This window comes from Macaca mulatta, chromosome 3 (genome assembly GCF_049350105.2).
Source record: "Macaca mulatta isolate MMU2019108-1 chromosome 3, T2T-MMU8v2.0, whole genome shotgun sequence".
In the NCBI taxonomy this organism is placed as follows: domain Eukaryota; kingdom Metazoa; phylum Chordata; class Mammalia; order Primates; family Cercopithecidae; genus Macaca; species Macaca mulatta.
Window position 1 is genome coordinate 105,999,839 of NC_133408.1, and position 24,071 is coordinate 106,023,909.

At 39.2% G+C, this 24,071-nt stretch overlaps 1 protein-coding gene across 1 annotated transcript in view; it reads left to right on the forward strand.

Moving 5' to 3' along the window:
* RAPGEF5 (Rap guanine nucleotide exchange factor 5) overlaps nucleotides 1-24,071 on the forward strand; it is a 243,076-nt gene that overhangs the window by 57,579 nt on the left and 161,426 nt on the right. Inside the window, 1 exon segment of the mRNA NM_001194158.3 lies at nucleotides 8,875-8,941. Coding sequence (NP_001181087.1) covers nucleotides 8,875-8,941 — 67 coding nt within the window.

Consider the following 24,071-nt stretch of genomic DNA (forward strand, 5'->3'; position numbering starts at 1 on the left):
CCCATCAACTCGTCATTTACATCAGGTATAACTCCCAATGCAATCCCTCCCCCCTCCCCCCTCCCCATGATAGGCCCCGGTGTGTGATGTTCCCCTTCCCGAGTCCAAGTGATCTCATTGTTCAGTTCCCACCTATGAGTGAGAACATGCGGTGTTTGGTTTTCTGTTCTTGTGATAGTTTGCTAAGAATGATGGTTTCCAGCTGCATCCATGTCCCTACAAAGGACAAACTCATCCTTTTTTATGGCTGCATAGTATTCCATGGTGTATATGTGCCACATTTTCTTAATCCAATCTGTCACTGATGGACATTTGGGTTGATTCCAAGTCTTTGCTATTGTGAATAGTGCCGCAATAAACATACGTGTGCATGTGTCTTTATAGCAGCATGATTTATAATCCTTTGGGTATATACCCAGTAATGGGATGGCTGGGTCGTATGGTACATGTAGTTCTAGATCCTTGAGGAATCGCCATACTGTTTTCCATAATGGTTGACCTAGTTTACAATCCCACCAACAGTGTAAAAGTGTTCCTATTTCTCCACATCCTCTCCAGCACCTGTTGTTTCCTGACTTTTTAATGATCACCATTCTAACTGGTGTGAGATGGTATCTCATTGTGGTTTTGATTTGCATTTCTCTGATGGCCAGTGATGATGAGCATTTTTTCATGTGTCTGTTGGCTGTATGAATGTCTTCTTTTGAGAAATGTCTATTCATATCCTTTGCCCACTTTTTGATGGGGTTGTTTTTTTCTTGTAAATTTGTTTGAGTTCTTTGTAGGTTCTGGATATTAGCCCTTTGTCAGATGAGTAGATTGCAAAAATTTTCTCCCATTCTGTAGGTTGCCTGTTCACTCTGCTGGTAGTTTCTTTTGCTGTGCAGAAGCTCTTTGGTTTAATTAGATCCCATTTGTCAATTTTGGCTTTTGCTGCCGTTGCTTTTGGTGTTTTAGACATGAAGTCTTTGCCCATGCCTATGTCCTGAATGGTACTACCTAGGTTTTCCTCTAGGATTTTTATGGTATTAGGTCTAACATTTAAGTCTCTAATCCATGTTGAATTAATTTTCGTATAAGGAGTAAGGAAAGGATCCAGTTTCAGCTTTCTACTTATGGCTAGCCAATTTTCCCAGCACCATTTATTAAATAGGGAATCCTTTCCCCATTTCTTGTTTCTCTCAGGTTTGTCAAAGATCAGATGGCTGTAGATGTGTGGTATTATTTCTGAGGACTCTGTTCTGTTCCATTGGTCTATATCTCTGTTTTGGTACCAGTACCATGCTGTTTTGGTTACTGTAGCCTTGTAATATAGTTTGAAGTCAGGTAGCGTGATGCCTCCAGCTTTGTTCTTTTGACTTAGGATTGTCTTGGAGATGTGGGCTCTTTTTTGGTTCCATATGAATTTTAAAGCAGTTTTTTCCAATTCTGTGAAGAAACTCATTGGTAGCTTGATGGGGATGGCATTGAATCTATAAATAACCTTGGGCAGTATGGCCATTTTCACGATATTGATTCTTCCTATCCATGAGCATGGTATGTTCTTCCATTTCTTTGTGTCCTCTTTTAGTTCACTGAGCAGTGGTTTGTAGTTCTCCTTAAAGAGGTCCTTTACATCCCTTGTAAGTTGGATTCCTAGGTATTTTATTCTCTTTGAAGCAATTGTGAATGGAAGTTCATTCATGATTTGGCTCTCTGTTTGTCTGTTACTAGTGTATAAGAATGCTTGTGATTTTTGCACATTAATTTTGTATCCTGAGACTTTGCTGAAGTTGCTTATCAGCTTAAGGAGATTTTGGGCTGAGACAATGGGGTTTTCTAAATATACAATCATGTCATCTGCAAACAGGAACAATTTGACTTCTTCTTTTCCTAACTGAATACCCTTTATTTCTTTCTCTTGCCTGATTGCCCTAGCCAGAACTTCCAACACTATGTTGAATAGGAGTGGTGAGAGAGGGCATCCCTGTCTTGTGCCAGTTTTCAAAGGGAATTTTTCCAGTTTTTGCCCATTCAGAATGATATTGGCTGTGGGTTTGTCATAAATAGCTCTTATTATTTTGAGGTACGTTCCATCAATACCGAATTTATTGAGCGTTTTTAGCATGAAGGGCTGTTGAATTTTGTCAAAAGCCTTTTCTGCATCTATTGAGATAATCATGTGGTTCTTGTCTTTGGTTCTGTTTATAGCTTGCATCATACTTAATGGTAAGAGACTAAATGCTTTCCTACTAGGACTCAGAACAAGGCTAATATATCTTCTCTTAGTACACCTGGTCCACTCCAGCCAATGCAAAAAGTCAAGAAAAAGAAATAAAAGGCATATATTTGGAGGAAAACATAAAGCCATCTCTCTTTGCAGATGACATAGTTATATACATAGAAAAATCACAGGATCAATACTTCCTTTCTCTTTAGCCATCACTTGCCATGGTCGTCTAACATCTTGTTCTGTTAGATTTTAAAGGTAGATGGAAGAGGTGGTTCATTAAGGAGTCTAAGGATGATCAGTCTCATTTTATATTCATGGCCTTTAATCTTGAGGGGTCTTCGATGCTGCTGCATGGTCCTGTTCATTTCTTGGTATATTCAGTCTCCTAGAAAACTGTATCACAATTGCTCCCCTCTTACCTCTTTTTCCTTGCTTTTTATTTCATTGAGAGGAACATTTTAAAAACTATCTTTCTCATGTTTTATTTACCAAATCTGTCAACCTGCCTGCATCTATATTGGTGGACTCTATCTTTGCTCCTGATCAAAATGGATGCATGATCCACATTCTTATTTAAGGTCAGTTTCCTCACATTGTGCACTGATCCCATCTCTGCACCCCTACTCAAGGATCTCATTTCTGAAGTCTCTTTTTTTTTCCTCCTCTATCAGCTTTTTCCTCTACTGAATTGTTCTTTTCAGCATGTGTTGCTATTTCCCTATATCTCCCTCTAGCTGCTGCACAATGTCTCTGTTCCCTTTTACAGCAAAACTCTTCAAAAGATGTTGATGGTTACTTTCTCTGCCTCTGCTATTCTTTTCTGAATCTACTCCATTCAGGCTTTCAACAGTACCACTCCACTGAAGGCAACCTTGTCAAGATTACAAAAGTCTTCCATGTTGCCAAATGCCAAAATGTTGATTTTTCAGTCCTCATCTTACTTGACATGACAGCAGCATTTGGCACAATTGATCATGTCCTTCTGGAAGCAGTTTTTCCAGTTGGCCCCTGGGATAACATCTCTTGGCTCTTCTGTCTCACTAGCTGCTGCTTTTAAGGCTTCTTTGCTAATTCTTCCTTTTCCTGATTGTATTAACTGTGTTTCAGTGCTTTGACATCTGGGGCCTTGCTGACCCTGGGGAGACTGCCCATCCCAGGAATAGTCCATTCCTAGAGATAGTAGAGAACTTACCTGCTAGCTTTGCTGGGAGCCACCTTTCATAGGTAAGCCAGCCATTCCAGAGCTCATAACATAACCACTTTTTTTATTGGGCTTTCACCTTCTGGGCTGCTTTTCACCTGCCCTAATCACCCCAGCTCCAGGTACCAAACAACTAGGAGCAGTCCCTGTGCTTTTGGTCTTGCTGAAGTTAATCAAACAGTCCATCCTCAGCCTGTTTACCCTGCCTCACCCTCACCCATTCTCTTCTGGGGAAACCATAATAAAGGTTCTTTCCCACATTTTCCCCCATATCCGCTGCCTCCTGATTGACACTGTGCCTCCCTGTGTGGCCCCTCCTTGTGTGTCATCCCCCCTCCTCTTGGAAACTGTGAGTAAAAAAACTGTCTTTTTGATGCCAGTCATCTCCTGAACTGTTTGCCTCAGATTATTCAGACTGGCTGTCCCTAAATAATGAAACCTACATTTTGAAGCAGTGACCTCTAAACACAGTAGAGGTCAGTCTTGGACTTCTCTTATTTTTCTGCTTTCACTTTGGATGTGCCCTCACCCAGTCATGTACTTAGTATCATCTCACAGTAGTGGTTCCCAAAATTCAGGTCCCTGTCTCCTCTTACCACCCCGTACAAAATAGCACCTCCACCACCCCCTTACTTCTGCCTCCTTTGTTCTCCTTATCCTGCCTGTTTTTTTCTTTCTACCTGATGTTTATTAGCAACATGAGACATCCCTTGGCCTCTTTATTTTCTGAAATGGTGATGGATTCACACTCTCTGGCCAGAGAACTTAAGTTCAAGTCTGCTATTCTGATGTTCGAAGCCTACCTTTTGTACTCCTAACTTAACTTTTCCTAATTAGATCCTCTTGACACTTGGAGAGGAGGAAATACTGTGTGGGTAAACAAACATTTTTTTGTTGTCGTCATTATTTTTCAGAAAATTTTTGTGATGGAACTTGGCATAAGATTTGTATTGGCATTGTAAGTGAACAAAATTTCCACTTATTACTTTAAACTGTTTTTGTAAAAAGTGTTATGAAATCAGCTAGTCCTAGTCTTTGTGATTACTCATTACCTCTTCTCTCAAGGAAACAGTAAGTCCTTCAAAATTTCCATTGTTTATAGACAAGGCTTATTCCAGGCGTGGGAACAGATTGCTTATCTTTATCAGAGTACATTTATATTTAAGAGTAATACAGGAATTTTGCAAAAATTGGACATCTAGGCCTGATTATGTTAGCATTTGAAATTGAACCATCTAATTAAATATTAAACAATACTCAAATCCTCAAAATCAAATGTGAAAAATCTAATTTTATTCAGTTTAGATTAAAGTATAACTATACACTCCGGACCCTTAATGAAACCTTTCACATTCATAATTCCCATTGAGTACTTTTTTCTGTAAGCGTAACTAGTAGCCAGATGCTATGAAAAATTATCTTCTCTTGAGAAGGTGAACAGTGTTTGTATTCATGATATCAAAGATCTCAAGAAAAATCTAATTCTCATTCTTCTACCATCACACTTCTTTTTTCATAGGAATTTGCTTTATTAAGCAAAACATACTTGTCCAGAATATAGACATCATGGGTGGGGAAAATGGGGAGATGTTGATCAAAGCATACAAACTTTCATTTATAAATTGAGCAAGTTCTGGAGGTCTAATGTACAGCATGAATGGTGATGGGTATGTAATAAATTTGATTATGCTAATCATCACAGTGTATTCACCAATAATCATGTTGCACACCTTGAATATATGTCTTTGTTAATTGCATATTTTTAAGTATGAAAATATTTTGGCTTTATGCTAAGTGAGATGGGAAGTCATTCAAGGATTTTGAGTAGAGGGACATGAACTAACTTACATTTTAGCAAGACTACGCTGGCTCCTGGGTCCAGGTGAGAGATATTGTGGCTGGGACCACAGTGGTAGTGATGGAGGTGGTGAGACGTGGTCAGGTGAGAGATATGTCTTGAAGAACCAATAGGATTTCAGGGTGGATACAAGGCAGAGTATGAGAGAAAGGGGTTCAAGGATGGCTTCCAATTGGAAGGATGGAGTTGCCATCAATTCAGGTGAGAAGGACTATAGGAAGGGCAGGGCTTTTTGTTATTTTCCTTTCGGGTGGGAGTGGACATAATGATAACACATCCAGTTTGATGGTTAGAGGGATGAGGGTGGAGGACCATAGGTTTTTGTCATCTCTGCATCCTCACAATGACACCCTTAGATATTGCAGATCTCTTGAACTTACAGAGACATCTGCCTAGAGCACCAGGACTCAGCACTCTCCCCTGGAGAATTACCAGGTCTGGCTTGGGGTACTGGTAAGCAGAGACCTTGAAAGGTAACCCAGGGAATTCCTAACGGAGAGCATCTGTTGGCATAAACCCTCAGGGAGAGATCTTCCTTCCAGGGGTCACCCCATTTCTCTTCTCTTTCTCTCTTATGTCACTTGTCACTGTCATTACCTGCCGATTCCAGTAGGAGTTTCTTTCTTTTCTTTCTCTAATCACTGACAAACTAGACCCACAGCTTCTCTCTCTCTCATTCACTGAGCAGCACAGCCCCCTTTAGTAATAATGGAAAACATGCAAGTATTACACTTGCTTTTCCTCTGCTGCATCTGTTTCCTTATTTATTTTGATCGGGTAAGTGAGAACTTTGTCTTTCCTGGGTTGCACTGAAAAGTATTTACGTACATTAAAACAGAATGTGTTTAAATTTTGTAAAAGATACATTTGCTGGGGAAAAGAGTCTGGTATTTTTGGGCAATTTGGCCTAGAGCTGAGGAGGGGGTTTAAGTTAAAAATGACTGTAGTGGTGAAAGAAAGGAGAGTAGCCGAGTGTTGTCTTCTCTCTTCTTTCCCCCTTTTCAGGCTCTTCCACTGTTGCCTGTTACTACCAGTCCTGCCCTCATGACCTTCCTTTATACCGGGTGAGGTACAGGTGCCTGCTGGTGCAGTGGGGCATGGGGCATGTTAGCAGGGAAGGAAGAGCATTTCCGAATTCTAGAGCCCTCAGTGGGCAGTGAAGAAAATCCCTGAAGGTTTGGAGTTTGGAGAAGAGCAGGACCAGATCTGGGTTTTAGAAAGGTGGTCCTGGTGTCTGTAGGTATCTGGGTACAAGAAGAGAAGCCAGAGACAAGCTTGTTAGAAGGTGGTTAAAATAATTTGTTCAAGCGAAGTTGAACAAATAATTTGTTCAAGCAAAGTAAAATAATTTGTAAATACTTTGTTCAAGCGAAGCCTAGACTGTCAAAGAGGCTTGGCAGGGAAGGAAGGGAAGTGAGAGGATCTGGTGACTTCCCAAAGGCCGGAGTGAGGAGGGAAGGGATGGCTCTAGGGTGAACAGGGCCTGTAATTCCTAGGGGAGAGCTGAGGGCAGGAGGTAAGAGAGGAGTTCAGTGTGAGTTAGGTTGAGTTAGCCTGTAAGGTCCCCACGTGGGTGAAAATAAAGTTCCTGGAATTGCCACATAGAGCCACTTTGAAGGCAGATGGAAAAACAAGGCAAGCTCAGGGGAGAGCCAGAAGCTAGAGACATACTTGGGAGTTCTGGGCTTAAATCTTGGTGATTGAGGTGATAACAATGGGATATGGGCTGTGGGACAGCTCTTGGGAGATCATCACTCTGTCCCTCTTACACATATTTCCTTAAGAAATGTTTTTGCTAAGGCTTCATTTGTTCTGGAAGATCAATGAAAGACAGTTTTACTTCGGAACAGGGACTAAATTATTTGCCACTAAAATAGCAGCAGCTCAACCATTAATTATGAGATAGCCATTATCAGTCTCGTACACAAGAGCTTCTCTTGGAATTTTGAGTTCCTTTTAGCAGCTTGTTGAAAGCAGATTCATGAGAGAATCTGTGCTAGTGCAAAATACCTCATGCCCATTAGCTAATACTTCAGGTATCTGTTGGGGTCTGAGAAACATGAAAAGGCACGACCAGCCCATGCGTCACTACAGACACAGACAAAGCAGCAGAAGCCGTTGTTTGGTTCTCTTGCCTTTAGTGCCTTTGGTTCTTAATTTCCTGTCTGTTGAGTAGCCTCAGCTTAATCATATAAATCTGGTTTGGTGGTTGAGGTTATAAAGCGTTTCCAGTCTCTTCTCAGTATAACTACAGAAGCCTTGTGAATAGAAAATCTTAATAATAAAGCTTATTTGAAATATTCATCATCTAGGTAACCTTTTTGAAAAAACGATCCCAAGTTATAATGCTCAGTTCCCACAGTTTTTATTGAGCGGATTGTTAGCAAGCATCTCACACACTTTGCTGCATGAGTGCTTAAGTTATTTGACAACATCAGCACTGCTTCATACCTGTATCTTGCAATTTTTGTAAAGGCAGTGGTTTGTAATGCATTGCTGTGATTTGAAGGGTGGGATTTTCTTTCTGGAAAAGGGTTTAATAACATTTGCAGAAACAAGAAGGCAATGACAGAATTGATCCAACTGGCTTTTCCCTTCTTAAGGACCTGCTTCCCAGCTGTCCTGTGAGCTGGGAGAAGCCCTTTTGCCCCATAAGGCTGGCATTCCAGCTGACACACTGTAGTTACTGAGATTGAAATCAGTCACTGGACTGTGATGCTGATATTGCTGCTCTGCAGGGCAGTTACCTCCAGTCCCTACTGTCCACAGCGTATATTGAAAGGGATTGCTTGTGGAAATAGATCTTGAAGACAATTTTATATATTCAGTTGTATTAATCAATTTTTTTCTTTGACCAAACTAGGAAAAAATATAGTATATAAGATTGTTCTTCAGAAGTAGATAATTTTGTCTGTTAGAATATACATTTGGTGAAGCCTTTTTTCATGAATTAAGTTAAAAAGATCATTTTCCCCAAACAAATAAACAAACTGATCTTACATTGTTACACATCGCATTAGTTGTTTAACATATGCATAATATTCTTAGCTTCCTAGTTGGGCAGTAATCTCTTAAAAAGGCAAATACAAAGCTATACAAAACTTCTGCGTTTTTGTATTCCTCATAATTCCCATGGTGGTATTAGGCCTATGATGATACCATTTTATAGTAAGTTTGTTTTGGCTGCAACTGAATTTTAGTGGAAAGTTCACATTTCATATTTTCAAAATCTGGATTTCATTTAGATTTAGAGGGAATTTCAGCACTTAACCACCTTTTATTTGCATCTACCTTCTGTGCAAGCCCATATATGTAAAACTGGCATGTCAGGGTTATTCTGCTGTATCATGGGGTGAGTAATACTCCATCCTCAGGATTCAAGTGGTACATTGTAAAGAGGTTCTTGCTAATTGATTTTGTGAGAACATTTGGCCTGCAAGAGGATTATGTTCCTATGGCGTTACTGACACAACCTTTGTTAAAGCATGAGTACTTTCTCTAATATAATAACAATTACATTGTTTGCCCTTTATTCCTCCTAACTGGGTAGATAAATTTGAGCAACCAAAACTGAAAAGTAATTTGTCCTTTTTTTTCCCAAAGGTCTCATCAGAAAATTGAAGACTCTGAAGAAAGCAGTGATGAAATTCTTGCGCGTCTAACATCTGCGGTAAGACCTCGCAATTTTCCTGCCTAGGGGTGCAGAAATAACGAAGCTGGGGTACTAGAAGGAAAGTTGTTTGGCTGATGGTGTAGAGAGAGATTTTCCCTGTGGCTGCTCATCATTGTGGGAGGTATGAGGCAAGGCAGAGGGAGACAGTGGCTTTGACTTTCTATATGTGGGTGGAGCCTCCCTTCGCGAGATCATAGATATTTCTGGTAGAAACTTCCTGCAACCTTTGTGGAGGTGGAGGTGTAGCATCTGATATTTTAAATACAGTATGAGTTAACCTAGGAAAGTTGTGACCTGCTGCACAAAGGAGAAAAGACTCTTTCATTAGGGAAAAAAAAGAATTACTTCAGCCAAAAAAGGCCAGGTCGCTAGTTTTTAATGTACCATATTGCAACATTTCCATTGTGTTTTTTAAAGCTATTGATTAGACTTTGTTATAGCCTTGTTGCTTGAAGGAAAGTTCATGGCTTTCTTCATAGGAAAAGCTGACTGTGGTCACTAATCCTTGAGTTTCAGTTTTTGACAGGCGCTGGCAATCCTATGTCACCAAACCTGTACCTATTGACTTGGCTATTTGGAAACTTTTCTAGCCTTCCCAAAAAATTATTTAGTTCTGCTTTAACTCCATTATTAAAATGGTAATTGCTGAAAATCATGGTTGATCGGGTTATGTGTATGGATGAAACTGGTCTGTACAGAGTTTTTTTTTTTTTTTTTTTTTTTTTTTTGAGACAGAGTCTTGCTCTGTCGCCCAGGCTGGGGTGCAGTGGCCGGATCTCAGCTCACTGCAAGCTCCGCCTCCCGGGTTTAGACCATTCTCCTGCCTCAGCCTCCCGAGTAGCTGGGACTACAGGCGCCCGCCACCTCGCCCGGCTAGTTTTTTGTATTTTTTAGTAGAGACGGGGTTTCACCGTGTTAGCCAGGATGGTCTCGATCTCCTGACCTCGTGATCCGCCCGTCTCGGCCTCCCAAAGTGCTGGGATTACAGGCTTGAGCCACCGCGCTGTACAGAGTTTTATACACTAGGTCTTGTCAACTGGGCACAGCTTGAAGATTGAAAGTCTCTTTCCTACTCTTCTGGAATGCAGCTTAGAAAAGTAATTTTTTATTAAATATGTGTGTTCATTTGTTCTCACACTGCTTTAAAGAGCTACCTGAGACTGGGTAATTTATAAAGGAAAGAGGTTTAATTGACTTACAGTTCCACATGGCTGGGGAGGCCTCAGGACACTTACAATCATGGTGCGAGGGGAACCAGGTACATCTTGCATGGCAGCAGGAGAGAGAGAGTGAGAGTGTGTAGGAGGAAGTGTCATACACTTATAAAACCATCAGATCTTGTGAGAACTCACTCACTATCATGAGAACAGCATGGGAAACTGCCCCCATAATCCAATCACTTCCCCCCAGGTCTCTCCCTAAACACCTGGGGATTACAATCCAAGATGAGATCTGGTTGGGGACTCAAAGCCTAACTATATCAGTATGATAATCAATGGTGTAAAAAACATGAAATGGAATCTTGACAGCATATTATGAAAACATATTTAGACCTTTTCAGTTTATTGACCAAAAAGGAGTGCCTATGGTGTGCAGAATTATAATTAGCCATCTGTTTAAAAAGCATTCACTATGGCCCAGAAACTGTGTTAAACGTTGTGTGTTTGTGTGTACACACACATACATACACATTCTGCTAAGCTGTACTATACAACAGCACTATGAAGTAGGTCGTATTACGTCTATTTTATAGATATGAAAGCTTACAGAGTTTGAGTAGCTTGCCTAAGTTCACTCAGCAAGAAAGAACAAAACAAGAGGCAGAACTCAGAATTTTTATCTCCAATATTCTCCTAACTACTATGCCTCATTTAAATATATATAATAAATAATGTAATACAGTTATTGGGATAGTTTCAGAAGTGATAAAGACATGTATGATTTGGTTCCAATAGCCATACCAAGAAGATAAGACAGATATATTCAGAAAGCTGATATATAAAGTAATTGGAAATTGTGCACAAAGAAAGGTGGTGAATAACTAAAATCGTAAATTCAAGGACCATAACAGAAAGCTTCACTGCAGACACTGGACTTGAACCACCACTGAAAGCAGTCAGGATTTGGAGATGATAATTAGGAGGATGTGTATTCTAGCTGTGGAATTTATTGTGGGCAAGCATAGGAATGAGAAAGTACAATGCAAAAATGTAAGTAAACCCACCGAGTTAGAGAAGAAGGTCCTGGTTAAGAAAAATGAAATATTTTTTTGAACAAACAGATTAATGCAATGAAATAGATGTTCAAGAATGAAGATAAATTGAAGATAGGGTGATTGGTTAGAGGCTGATGAAAACCTAGTTTATGGTGGTTTTTCTGGGAACCAAAAGAAAGATGACTTCAAAAAGGAACACAATTAAATTGAATTTTCAAAAATCAGTATGAGTGGGTAAAGGTGGAAGACTGAGATAACTGAAGTTCTGAACTTGCATGACTGGAGACATGATGATATTCTTAGGAGGATGAGCAAATTATGCAGTAAGGAAGGTGATTTGAGGGGATATGTTGCATTTGAGGAGATAGGAACATGAAAATATGCAGGAAACACCTGGAGACAAGAGTCTGAAGCTCAGGGAGCTTCTGGGAGCCAGTCACAGAGAAGTTGCAGATTGAAGACTCGAGTAGAAGATAGAGTCTGTGGAACAGCCATAGCAGAGGGCAGTAGGGAGATGAGAGGACAGTGAAAGGAAATGGAAATAACTGAGTGGTTTATACCATGAAGGTCACATTCAAAAGAACCTCTGAAAAGGAAGGGATGGACAGCAAAGTGTTCACTAGGGATTTAGTTGACATAATCTTACTGGAAAAATCCCCAGGCTGAAAGACTGAATAAAATGAGGGAAGATGCTGGAGTGGTATTTAGAAATGAAAATAAACAGCAGAGAGGAAAATTTCATCTCTTCAATTGATGGGCAATCGGCCTGCAATATTGAAAATATCCGGTACTGAGATTAAGGACCTTGATTCTTATTTCTTTCAACAGTGTGATCAAGGTGAGTGGTTGGATTAGACAGTTGATAAGTTCCTTCAAGTTCTAAAATTCCATTGTTCATTCTAGAAGCATTTGTTAGTGGGCAGCGGGAGTGAGTCCACCTCTTCATAACATAGTTGTTCCTGTTGACAATGGCATATAAACTTTGTTACCTAGGTGATATTGTGTGCAGAAAGATATTTACATACATCACTTAAGGAACAGTTCTCATCTACTGTGACCCCTAATCATGATAAAGGAAAGCAGAAGTGACATCTATAATGTAGAGTTGCCAGTGTACTCTTTGAGAGTCTGTGTTTTGGGGGTATTGGAATGGGACAGTGATTTCTAGCAGTACAGTCAACTGCGCCCTCTTGTATATTCACCATTTTTATTCAAATGTGGGATTGTTGCATGTGACTATCTTAGAAAATTTCTCATTTCTTTAACCCCAATAGTTTATTTCCTGGTCCCCTCTTAGGTTCATCAGGAGGAAAAGTCCTGTCATCTAAAAATATATTACCTGAAATTTTACTCTGGAAGAGGATACACATGAGTTTTCATATTGAAGGAACATGAGAAGACAGTGCATGTGTAGAAATAAGAATGTCTTTATAATTCAGTCGAATGTAGGGTTGTTAAATGTACATAAGCATGAGTGATTAAAACGTTCCAGCCATGTTTCTAGTGGTCTTCAGGAAAGAGGCATCTTTCCAAGTGTCAGACATACAAAAACCTAAACAATGAAACTCTGTAAGAAGTTTTCAGCTTAAGGAAAAAGGACATGGCTATAATAGACCCTTTCCATTACATAAAGTCTACAAAAACACTCTAGGAATTATCTGGAAGCAGTGTGACTTTCTGCATTCTAACTTACCACCTTAGCCTCCTTTCTAATATCCTTTGGTGCTACACATTTTGTTAACTTGAAAACCTCTTTTCATCGACTGCGAGTCTCTGTTGGTCTGATAAAGCTGGCAGGCCAAGAAGGACCTTTGAATGACACAGCTCATCAGTTTCCACCCCTGAAGTTCTGAGCATTGTTTTATTTTTAAACATGAATTCTTCCAGTGTTTGTGACAAATAGAGTATTCAGAATTGATCAGACAAGTTTAAAATATTCATATTACAATCCAGGGGTCTGCTTACTCAAACCTAAAGTAGATGTGGGGAAATTTTTTTGGTGAATTATGTATTACTTTCAAAGCCACAGTTCTTGAGGATGTAAATTTAGGAAATCAGCTAAACTTTGAAGCATTGAAAAGAGCTGAGAAGTACTTGGGAAGTATCCAAAGACAGGAAATAGAAACATGAACATTCCTAAATAGGAGATAAAAACATATTCTAAACTTCCATCTCATGTATACTTAAAATCAACAACCAGAACAAAACATATTAGGTTGTTTCTGTTTTTTAAGGCTAAGTTTTTATGTTGGAAATTATAGAAATAGAAAAGATAAACATCTCATCTGGGTTTGAATGAAATTTGTGATTTTTGTTCGTAGTCTAATTGTCAAACACCTGAGGTGATGTGAGTTAGGCTAAGTTGTGCCTTGTTTATATTAAGTGCCTATTTGATTAGATGATAATGTGGGAGGCCCTTATAAAGGGACAGGGAGCATGTGATGTGTCCTCTGTGCTGCTAGATTCAATGAAGTCAGCCATCACATGGATGGTGAAAGAGAAGACAGTCTGAGTGTCTGGAATAAAACATTAACCTGGTGGTGGGGGGCGGGGAATTTATGGCTATATCTTAAGAGAGAAATTAAAATTACAAATTGGGTATTCAGAATTTAGGAAGAGAGATCCATGGGGTTGAGAAAAACACTTGATACTCTTGGATCATGTAACTGCCACTCTTACACCCTTGTGTTCCATGTCAGAACTCACCCAGTTTATAACTTTTATCCATTTAGATGTTTCTGTTTGTATGGTTCTTCTCTAAATCTGGCTCGTTTTCTTTGGTTCATCCAACTTTATTGTGGGATCTCTGCCTTGGATGCATTTAATGGTGTTTTCTAAATTCCTTTTCATAAGGGCTTCAGGTATAAGTCATCCATCCTCTGAGAAATACCAGTGGACTAGAATCTTACTTGCCAGTCAAGTCCTGTCTCATCTTTCACCTGAAACTTCAGTCATTTTCTTTGAAGGGTGTATCTTTCACAATATCTATAGCCTTTCTTTGTCCAGAGAGGTTATAAAATGGCAAGGATTCCTTTAGTTTGTTCTTCTTGGTGACTCTACAGTTTGGATTTGATATATTGGAGAAATTCCTCTTTGAACAAGAATTGTTATTTTGGACAGGAATTTGTTATTCAGTATCTGAATAACATTGACAACTTCTTTGATTGGAAACTTTTAAATTGATACTGGTTCAGTAATAGCATGAGGTTTGGGTTTTGATGAATCTTTAAAAAGAGAAGTTTAGAGACTTGTTTAAGAGATCATGTGCCAAGTTAGCAAGGTCTGGGAGTAATCTTAGTTGCATGAAAGTTGAGGGGATTTGTCACATTGAATACAGATGGTCCTGACAATGATGGTTTGATGTAACGATTTTTCAACTTTGTGATGGTACAAAAATGAGACGCGTTTGGTAGAAACTGTACTTCGAATTTTGAATTTTGATTTTTTCCTAGGCCAGCGATATATGGTAGGATACCCTCTTGAGATGCTGGGCAGCAGCCATGAGCCATGGCTCCCAGTCAGCCACATGGTCACCAGGATAAACAACTGGTACTCCACGGTGCTCTGTTACCAAATGAGTTAGCCCAGCTGTAGGCTGATGTGAGCGTTCTGAGCATCTTTAAGGCAGGCTAGCCTAAACTAAGATGTTTGGTAGCTTAGGTAGCTTATTAAACAAATTTTTGACTTACAATTGTTTTAATTTATGATGATTTTTGGGATGTAACCCCATCATAAGTCAAGGATCATCTGTATGTGATAAGCACAATTGAGTGATGAATTTCTATCATATTTAGAAATGTGCTTTTCTAAAAATGCAAACAAATGGGTTTCTACTCACCCTTTTTCCTGGCTGTCTGCCTTTTTCTTCCTGGAGAATGCAGAAATGGAGTGTAGGTAATCCCTTCCCTTAGACTATCGCAGCCTGATCAGACATGTCTGTTCCAAGAATAAAAGTTACACCCCCAGTGAATGACAAGCCTTCTTTCTGGCTGCCACAGGATCATGAACATCTTGTTACCTATATTTCTTATTTGTAGGGAACATAAAATTCCTACTTGGAATCCTTAGGCTGGCTCCAGTTCTTCCAGTGGCTTAAGAGCTACTATATGATTTGGGGAAGGGCCAGGCAGATGGAGTTTTGAGGGAAAGTGTCAAGTGAGACCAGAGAAGATGGATCTAGTTCCAAGGAGCATTAAGGAAGCACCAGTGGAATTGCAGTATATTCTGGTAGCAACTTTTTTCTGTGGTTTATAAGGAGCCATAGGACTTGATACTACCTTCTCTCCTTGTGTTTCAATCTGTCGTCATCCAATGGCCCTTGGGCTATGGACTGGCAGTCTCTAGGACCACGTGGAATGCTGGTTAAAGCTCCTTCTGTTTTCTTCAGTAGGATCGCAGAGTAACACTCCACAAACCTATACCTGTCAATACCTGAATAGATTGCTGAATAGTATATTTCTATTGCTTGTCAATAAAACATTCTTATATGTTCTGTCTATTATGTATCTTCATCCTGGTAATAGATCCCCAAACACCATAATATACAGGTTTGCATGTGCACACACACACACACACACACACAACTTTTTAAAATTAATTACTAAGCCATCATCTCTAATTCCAAAGAAACTATCAAAATCTACCCAGATAGTGTGGTAACTTAATTTTTAACTCTAGCCCTGAGAGTTTGGTTTTGGTAAGCAGCATGATACATACTGGATTGCCTATTGAAATGAAGCAATGCAGGGCAGGGGGAAATTTATCTTTATGTGTTCAGAAAGGTGTAAGTGTGCAGAACTCATTCAAGGGTAAAATGTCTCAATGAATCTCTTGGGAATAGGGAAAGAGGGTTGTGTGTGTTTGCATACATGTATATTATGATATTTGAGTATTTCTGAGATGAAAATCACTTTGATATGCAATATTCATGGAAAGTATAGACTTTTTATTGACAAGAAATAGAAATATACCATTCGACTCTCATTGCGGATATTGACAGTCATGGGTTTGTGAAGTGTTAATGTGAAATCCTCTCTGAAAGAAGCTGACAGAGCTTTAAAAGGATGATCCATGAATGTTTCATATTTGGCTGCTTCTTTGTGCATTTATTTAAAATATAACTTCTTATAGCTGCTTTAGATGAAATGGAAGTTTTGCATACTTCAGTCAGTGTTATAGCTTTGTATAGTATGCCCATATATGGAGGAGAACCAGGAGGCATATAAAACAGTGAAAATTACTTGAATTTTTTGGTGGTGATGGAATAAGACAAATTTTAAATTAGTTTCTGTTATTTTATATTGCTGTAAAAATTAGAATATAATGACATTTTATGTCAATACTGGGTGGAAAGAGTGTGAATTCATTTCCTATGTTTGTAAATGTCAAATGAGAAGTCTGACAGTGAGATAACAGTACTGTGGATTATGCTTTGCAGCTTCCTTTTTATTTAGGTGACATTTGTATTGTTTAACTTGAATATAAAGACTTCATCATTTTTTTAAAATGCAAATTAGAAAAGTACCTATAATGAAACGACCCAGAAATAAATTATTATTACTTGCTAGGTTGTTTTTCCTGTGTGTGTGTGTGTGTGTGTGTGTGTGTGTGTATCTTTTTTTTTTTTTTTTTTTTTGCAGAGTAATTTTTTTTTTTTTTTTTTTTGCAGAAAAAACCCTAAATACCTTATTTGGTGTTCTATACTTTTTATTTAATATGTTCTGGGAGCTAAAAGCACTGGCCACAACATATTTAGTGATTCTATAGTATCCCATTACCCATTACACAGATTTAAAATCATTTTCTCCTATTTTGAACATTGTGATTTTATTTTCACTCTTTTGCTGTTATGAACAGCTCAGAGATGAACTTCTTTATGGGGAAACCTTTGAAGAGATTTGTTTGCAGTTGTTAATGCATTAGCCTGCATTACTGCATTAGATCAAGTGAGAAACGGGTAAGGGGCTAAGAATGGGCTAATATTTGTTGAGTTCTTACCTTGCACAGGCATTCTGATACTGTTTGTCATACATTGTCACATTTCAGTCTGACATGACAGGGTGTGTTACCATTCCATTGGAGAGATGAAGCATTTGAGACAGGCATTATTAATTAAATATTGAATTAAGAGTCCATATTAATTAAAAATAATATCTATATGGGTTGAAAACACAGTTTTCCACATTATCATCACTTAAAACATTTTATATTTACTGAGTAGATTTCAACAGGTTGGGTTTGGAATGTGATTGTGGAATTCTCTCCTATTTTGAAGGATTTTATGAAATGGTGCCCTTGGAATTATATTAAATAGCATTTTAATTTTTAACCTATTAGAAATTATAAAATAATGGTAGACATGGCTAAATGATTTAGCAGTTTAGAAGTTTATTCAGACTGGTTATCAGATTTTGTGATTCCATTGTATGAATTCAGAGGAAAAAAAATATAGCTTGGTCCATGTCTGCAAGGAGCTTACCATGTAGACGTGAATAGCTATAAAGGTTCTCTGTTGTGAATACAAAGTACTGTGGAGGTCAAAGTAAAACGTCATTTTGCTCAGTTAGGGTTTTAAAATAGGTCCCTTGGAGACAGGGGAACGGCTTGAATGATATGTTGAATATAAAGGATAGTATGAATGAATAGGAAATATTAATAGCAATCTAATTAGAAAGAATAGCATGAGTGAAGAAGCCAGGATGGGGAATGTTTGAGAAATGGCCATCATTTGTGTTCAGCAGAAGTCTGTGATGCATAGAAGGCAGTAATAAAGAATCCGTGTATCCGGTACGCAGAGTGAAGTGTCTAAGGTCTAGAATTGCAGAGGGAGAGGTTAAGATTTTATGTGGTAGACACAAAGAGCCAGTGAGGCTCCTGAGGGGATTGGAATGTGCTATAAGAAGCTTTGTGTAGTAACATCTTTGTCAGATGCATTAGAATAGCAAGAGAGAATAAGGTTCGTTAGTTAACCCAGGAAACCCTGTTGGCTATCTTGGTTTCATTGAACTCATCTCAGTTCAGCTGAACAGATATCCACTTTGTATCTCCTCATCACAGGTTCTGCAGTGTACCTCAGTAATTAAAATGAGGAATTATTATAGTTCATTGGAATTCTTCAGTTTGAGAACATCGTGGTTGGTTTATTTGGAACAAGGATAGAAGGGAAGACAGCTTTAGATATTATCTTCTTCACTAGGTGCAATGTGGATCACGCTTGTAATCCCAGCACTTTGGGTGGCTGAGGCGGGCAGATTACTTGAGCCCAGGAATTTGAAAGCAGCCTTAGCAACAAAGTGAGAACCTGTCTCTACGAAAAATACAGAAATTAGCCGGTGAGGTGGCATGCATCTGTGGTCCCAGCTACTCAGGAGGCTGAGGTGGGAGGATGGCTTGAGCTGGGAAAGCAGAGGTAGCAGTGAGCTGAGCTCGTACCACTGCTCTCTAACCTGGGTGACAGAGCCAGACCATGTCTCAAAAGAAAAAGAAATCATCTTCTCCAATTCCCTTCTATTACGGATAAGAATAGGAAGACCCATGGCAATTAAAAGAATTGCTCAGAGACCCCAGAACCCTATTTGTGTTTAGAAAGCAAGAGAGAGGAAAGGGTGTGTCAGGTCAGGTGAAAATGTAGACTCTAATTTTATTCATGTTTCTCACATTTGCTGTCCCTCCCAATCCTAAGCCAAAAGAGGAAGTTATAGAACCACTCTTAAAGTCAGAAGTATATGTTCAGGCAGGGCCGGGCGAGGTGGCTCAAGCCTGTAATCCCAGCACTTTGGGAGGCCGAGACGGGCGGATCACGAGGTCAGGAGATCGAGACCATCCTGGCTAACACGGTGAAACCCCGTCTCTACTAAAAAAAATACAAAAAACTAGCCGGGCGTGGTGGCAGGCGCCTGTAGTCCTAGCTACTCGGGAGGCTGAGGCAGGAGAATGGCGTGAACCCGGGAGGCGGAGCTTGCAGTGAGCTGAGATCCGGCCACTGCACTCCAGCCTGGGCGACAGAGCGAGACTCTGTCTCAAAAAAAAAAAAAAAAAAAAAAAAGAAGTATATGTTCAGGCAATATTCTTTTTTTCTTCTTCACTAAAGTTTGAATTTCACACTGCCTAAGATTACCCCAGCATTGGAGATGAGCAGGCACCGCTTCCTCACCTAGATTGTTTAAATGAAATTTAGTTAGGCTGACATTCTAGCTGTGAGAGATTAAACCCATACTGCAGCATCAGCTCAGGATGTAAGAGAAACATTCCCAGACATAAAACAAGGAACAGGGGATAAAGTTAAGAGGGAAAAAAACAACTAAATGGCTTTTGTACCTGTATGTTTCTACTCTCATTATAAAACCAACTATATACATATAAATGGTTCATTAAATGAACTAGTCTCAATAAGATAAAAGCAGGAAAAAATTTACCCTTTTTTACCAGTTTCCTCAAACAGGTTCTGACTGTTTCATTCCCACTCCTGGGTGAATCTTTGTGCAGATCCATAGCTTTTTCACCTTTCTCAGAGCAGTCTCTATTTCTTCAGATATTTAAAAGTCCATTTGAGTCCAGTATCAGAACTTCAATCTCCCATCCACTTCAAAGCGTCTCCTTTCCCCCAACCTGAGGCTGGGAAAAGGGCCAGGGTTGGTTTAGTTTTGTTGACATTTCCCATCATATTTTTCTGTTTTTTCCTCTTCCCTGCCTCCTCCTCTGCTTCACTGTGCGGCTGCTGACTCAGCCAGGGTTTGAGAGGCTAGGGAGAAGAGAGGCCATATCAAGAAAGGTCTTTCTTGACTGCCACAGTTACAGTCTGGCCTCAGGGTTCTCTGTGTGAGAGTTGTAGAAATCTCTTTTGTTCTATATGGGGCCATTGTGTGGATTGGTGGATATTCTTGTGTGTAAGGAGCTCCAGATTATAATTCCATGGCCCTGGCAATTCCTCTTCTTCTGAAACTTTAGAACTGTCCCTCCAGCCTCTGGCTTCCTTCTCACAGTTTTCTTCTATTGGGGTCACCCCACCTTTTCCGGAGACCTGTTTCCAAAATGACCTATATCCAACTCTCTACTGGCACATAGGAAGCACAAGGGCATTATTGTCCTGTCAAGCCCTGGAAATGGAGGCCATCCCAACACAGCATAGCTTTTCTCTCTTCCTCTGCCTCCATATGCCCATTGCCAGGCCTCTTGTAATTTTACAGATGAGAGCAGTCCCTAAACTTTGGGAACAAATGCCATTGAATTCAAGTGATTGAGACCCCTGTCATTTGACTTGAAGTCTGTATGTATGTATAATATTTATCCTTGTAGCACTCCAGCAACTCCCTTTAAATAAATGGTCTTTGTTGATCCCTCCTGAATAATCTTCAAGTCTCCCTAATAATTCCTTGAAGTGGGTGAAGGGATGAGGGTTGCCAACATGATTTTATAGAATTTTGCTGCTTCAGGGCTAATGGAATCTGTGGAGGTGCACCTAGCTCTATCTTTAGAAGGTCTGAGCACTTTTCACCAATTGTTCTTGACTTTGGGTTTCAGTGAAAATGCTAAGACCACAGGACAAATCTCATTTAATATCCTCTTACCTATAACACTAATATGAAACTATGCATAAGAATATATTATATCTTAGTAGATAACAGAGCAAATTTTCAAACTTAATGGATCCTATGCCAATCATGAAAAATTAAAGCACCATTTTAATTTAATTTGAATTTGGATTAGAAGAAATATCAAGGAATAAAGTTCAACTTTTTAAAAAGCATCTATAGGTAGGAAAGTTCTTTAAGTAGATTAAGACTTAATCTACTTGAAGAAACTGTAGATTAAGTCTTAATCTACTTAAAGAAACTGTGTATTGAGAGTCAGGACAAACACACGTGGGGTTCTGAGAATTGAATGGGCAAAAGACAGATTTAAAAATAGATATTAAAACCTTCCAAAAAACTATTACTAGGCTCTTCTAGTTGTATAGCAAAAATTTGCTCTTTAAAACAAAAGAACCTATGGATTCAGTGGAATATTAGTAGCAGGTTTCAGTGGTTTGTAAAGAGGTTTGAATAGGCTATGTAGCTGGGTAAGGAATTATAAACACATATAAGAGATCTGTGTGCATATATGAATTTATTCTAGATTATTTTCATAAAAATTACGGAACTTCTTCAAGAGCTTATCTATGCAGGTTACTACAGGTCAGATACAAAAGGCACTATGCATATAAATTAAGTCAGTGAATACATGGAAAATATTTGGAACGGTGCCCAGGTACATAATAAGTTCTATGGAAGTGTGTGTTTTGTTGTTTTATTATTTTATATTCTGTGCTCTGTGTAGAGGATTAAGGCATCTAGTATAGAACTGAAGTAGGTGACCTTTTTATTACTTCTGGCCTACAATTCTGTGATACCAATACTTTTCTTAAAACCAACATTATTGGCATGAACCATCTATTAACAATAGATAAAATAATATGGTTAATATATCAATTTTTATATCCCATAGCTAATAATTAGCACCATGTTACATGCAGTGAGTGAATTTAGGATTAGCTCTTCAGACACTGGGACTGGGGGTGATTTTTCCTCATCTACTTTTATTCATTTTCTGAATTTCAGAAATAAACCTACATTACTGTAAATTAACAAAAACCACAAAAAAGTGATTTTGTTTAAAAATTAACATAAGTATAAATTAAACAGTTTCCAGATTATGCACATTGTGTGATGTTGATGTGATGTAAAAAATCAGAAAAGTTATGAACGTCTTGATAATTAAGGTTAGCTCCATGCAGAAACTGGAATGCAGGCTTTGTCTAGATAAGGGAAAGAAAAGAACATTCTAGATAGATTGTAAGACTTGAGAGACATCTCAGGGGGTGAAAATGGAGGCAAATAAATGAGTTAATTTGAGATGAATTTGGGGCACTGGTTAGGACTTTGGGGTACAACAGAAGAAAGTTGTAAAGGGAAAGAGAGTTTGGTGTAATCTAGTGAAGGTTGTATAGCAAGTAAATCATGTTCCAGAGCTAGGCTGTATTAGCAAGTGACTTTAAGGCCCTAATGAGGTGTTGAGGGGTAGTTTTTCCAGATCTGTGTCATTCTGTAATGGGTAAAATGGTCCCCCAAACATGAATACCCATTTGGTCCTGCACATATTACATTACAGGGCAAAAGGTGCTTTACAGATGTAATTAAGGCTACAGACCTAGATTGTCATGTGGACTCTGTGTAATCATATGAGCCTTTAAAATAAAGGAGAGAACTTGCTTTTGTGGGAGTCAAAGTAATATGGCAGAAGGCAAGGTGAATGAAATTCTGAGCCTAAGAGGGTGTCATCGTGTCATTGCTGGCTCTAAGACGTAGGAGCCCATGTGCAGACACCAGAAAGAGGGCCCTAGGAGCTATGGGCAGCTTCTGGGTGACAACCAGCGAGGAAACAGGTACCTCAGCCCTACAGACATAAGAACTGGATTCTGTCAATGACCTGCATGAGCATGGAAGAACATGCTCCCCCAGAGCTTCCAGTAAGGAGTGCAGCCCAGCAGGTACTTTGCTTTGGGCCTTACAAGAGGCCTTGTGAGAAACAGAGAACCCAGTTGAGCCACTCTGTACCTGGACTTTTGACCTATACAAATATGAAATAATAAGTGGATATTAAGCAGTAAAATGGGTGATGATTTGCTATGGAAGATATATTAAACTAATGCACATTTCTTGTTGAATACAAGAATTTGAATTTGGCTTTGAATTTGAATTTGAACCCATAATCTCCTGATTCATAACACAGCAGTTCTCTTTTGAATGTCAGAAGCTGCCAGGGCACAGCTACTTAAGTTGATTGATACCTCTGACGTTTCAAAGTGAATTTTGAAATCTGAAGTCTGTCCTTCATACATTTATAAAGGCTTCAGAATTCTGTAGAAATCTAAAAGTTCATTTTTAAAGTAAAGTCTGAAAAAGCAGCACTTTAAGCACTGTTTACAACTTTTCACTGAAATGTTTCAGCCTCTTTTATGCTTGTTGCAATGGGACTGGGCTAGGTAGGTGAAATATAATAAATGGAGGAAATACTGATTGTGAAAGAGTTTATAATTTAGGTGGAAGAAGCGGCTTAAACATATGCAATATTAAAGCAATTAAAGACTGGATATGTCCTTGCTTCTGTCATTCAGCTCAACTATATTCTAATTATGTGATGAGGATGATAATAGCTAACACTCAAATAGCACTTACTCTGTGTCGGATCAATTAGTCCCGATGATTTATACATGTTAATTCATCTAAATCTTACAACAATCCTATGAGGTAAAGGACTGTGACTCCACCCCACCATCAGGAAACTCAGCTTCTCTCAAGGTTGGCATAAAATAATTAGAGATTTCCTACTCTTGTTTTAGATTTTTGGATCTTGGGTTCTGAATCTTGTTCTTCCAGGAGGCTTCACTTGTTAGCAGTTTTTATGCATAGAATTTCTAGTTAGAAACAGTTGGCCGGGCGCGGTGGCTCACGCCTGTAATCCCAGCACTTTGGGAGGCTGAGGCGGGCGGATCACAAGGTCAGGAGATCGAGACCACGGTGAAACCCCGTCTCTACTAAAAATACAAAAAATTAGCCGGGCGCGGTTGTGGGCGCCTGTAGTCCCAGCTACTCGGGAGGCTGAGGCAGGAGAATGGCGTGAACCCGGGAGGCGGAGCTTGCAGTGAGCCGAGATCGTGCCACTGCACTCCAGCCTGGGCGACAGAGCGAGACTCCGTCTCAAAAAAAAAAAAAAAAAAAAAAAGAAATAGTCTTCACCAATCTGAGTTTATCCCAATATCAGTCTTTGTAATGTAACATCCCTACAAGGTTCTACAGGAATCTGTCCCTACAAATGAGAGATTGCTACCATAGAAGATCCCTAGAATGTCTGGGACTTGACTGTTGATGTAGTTAC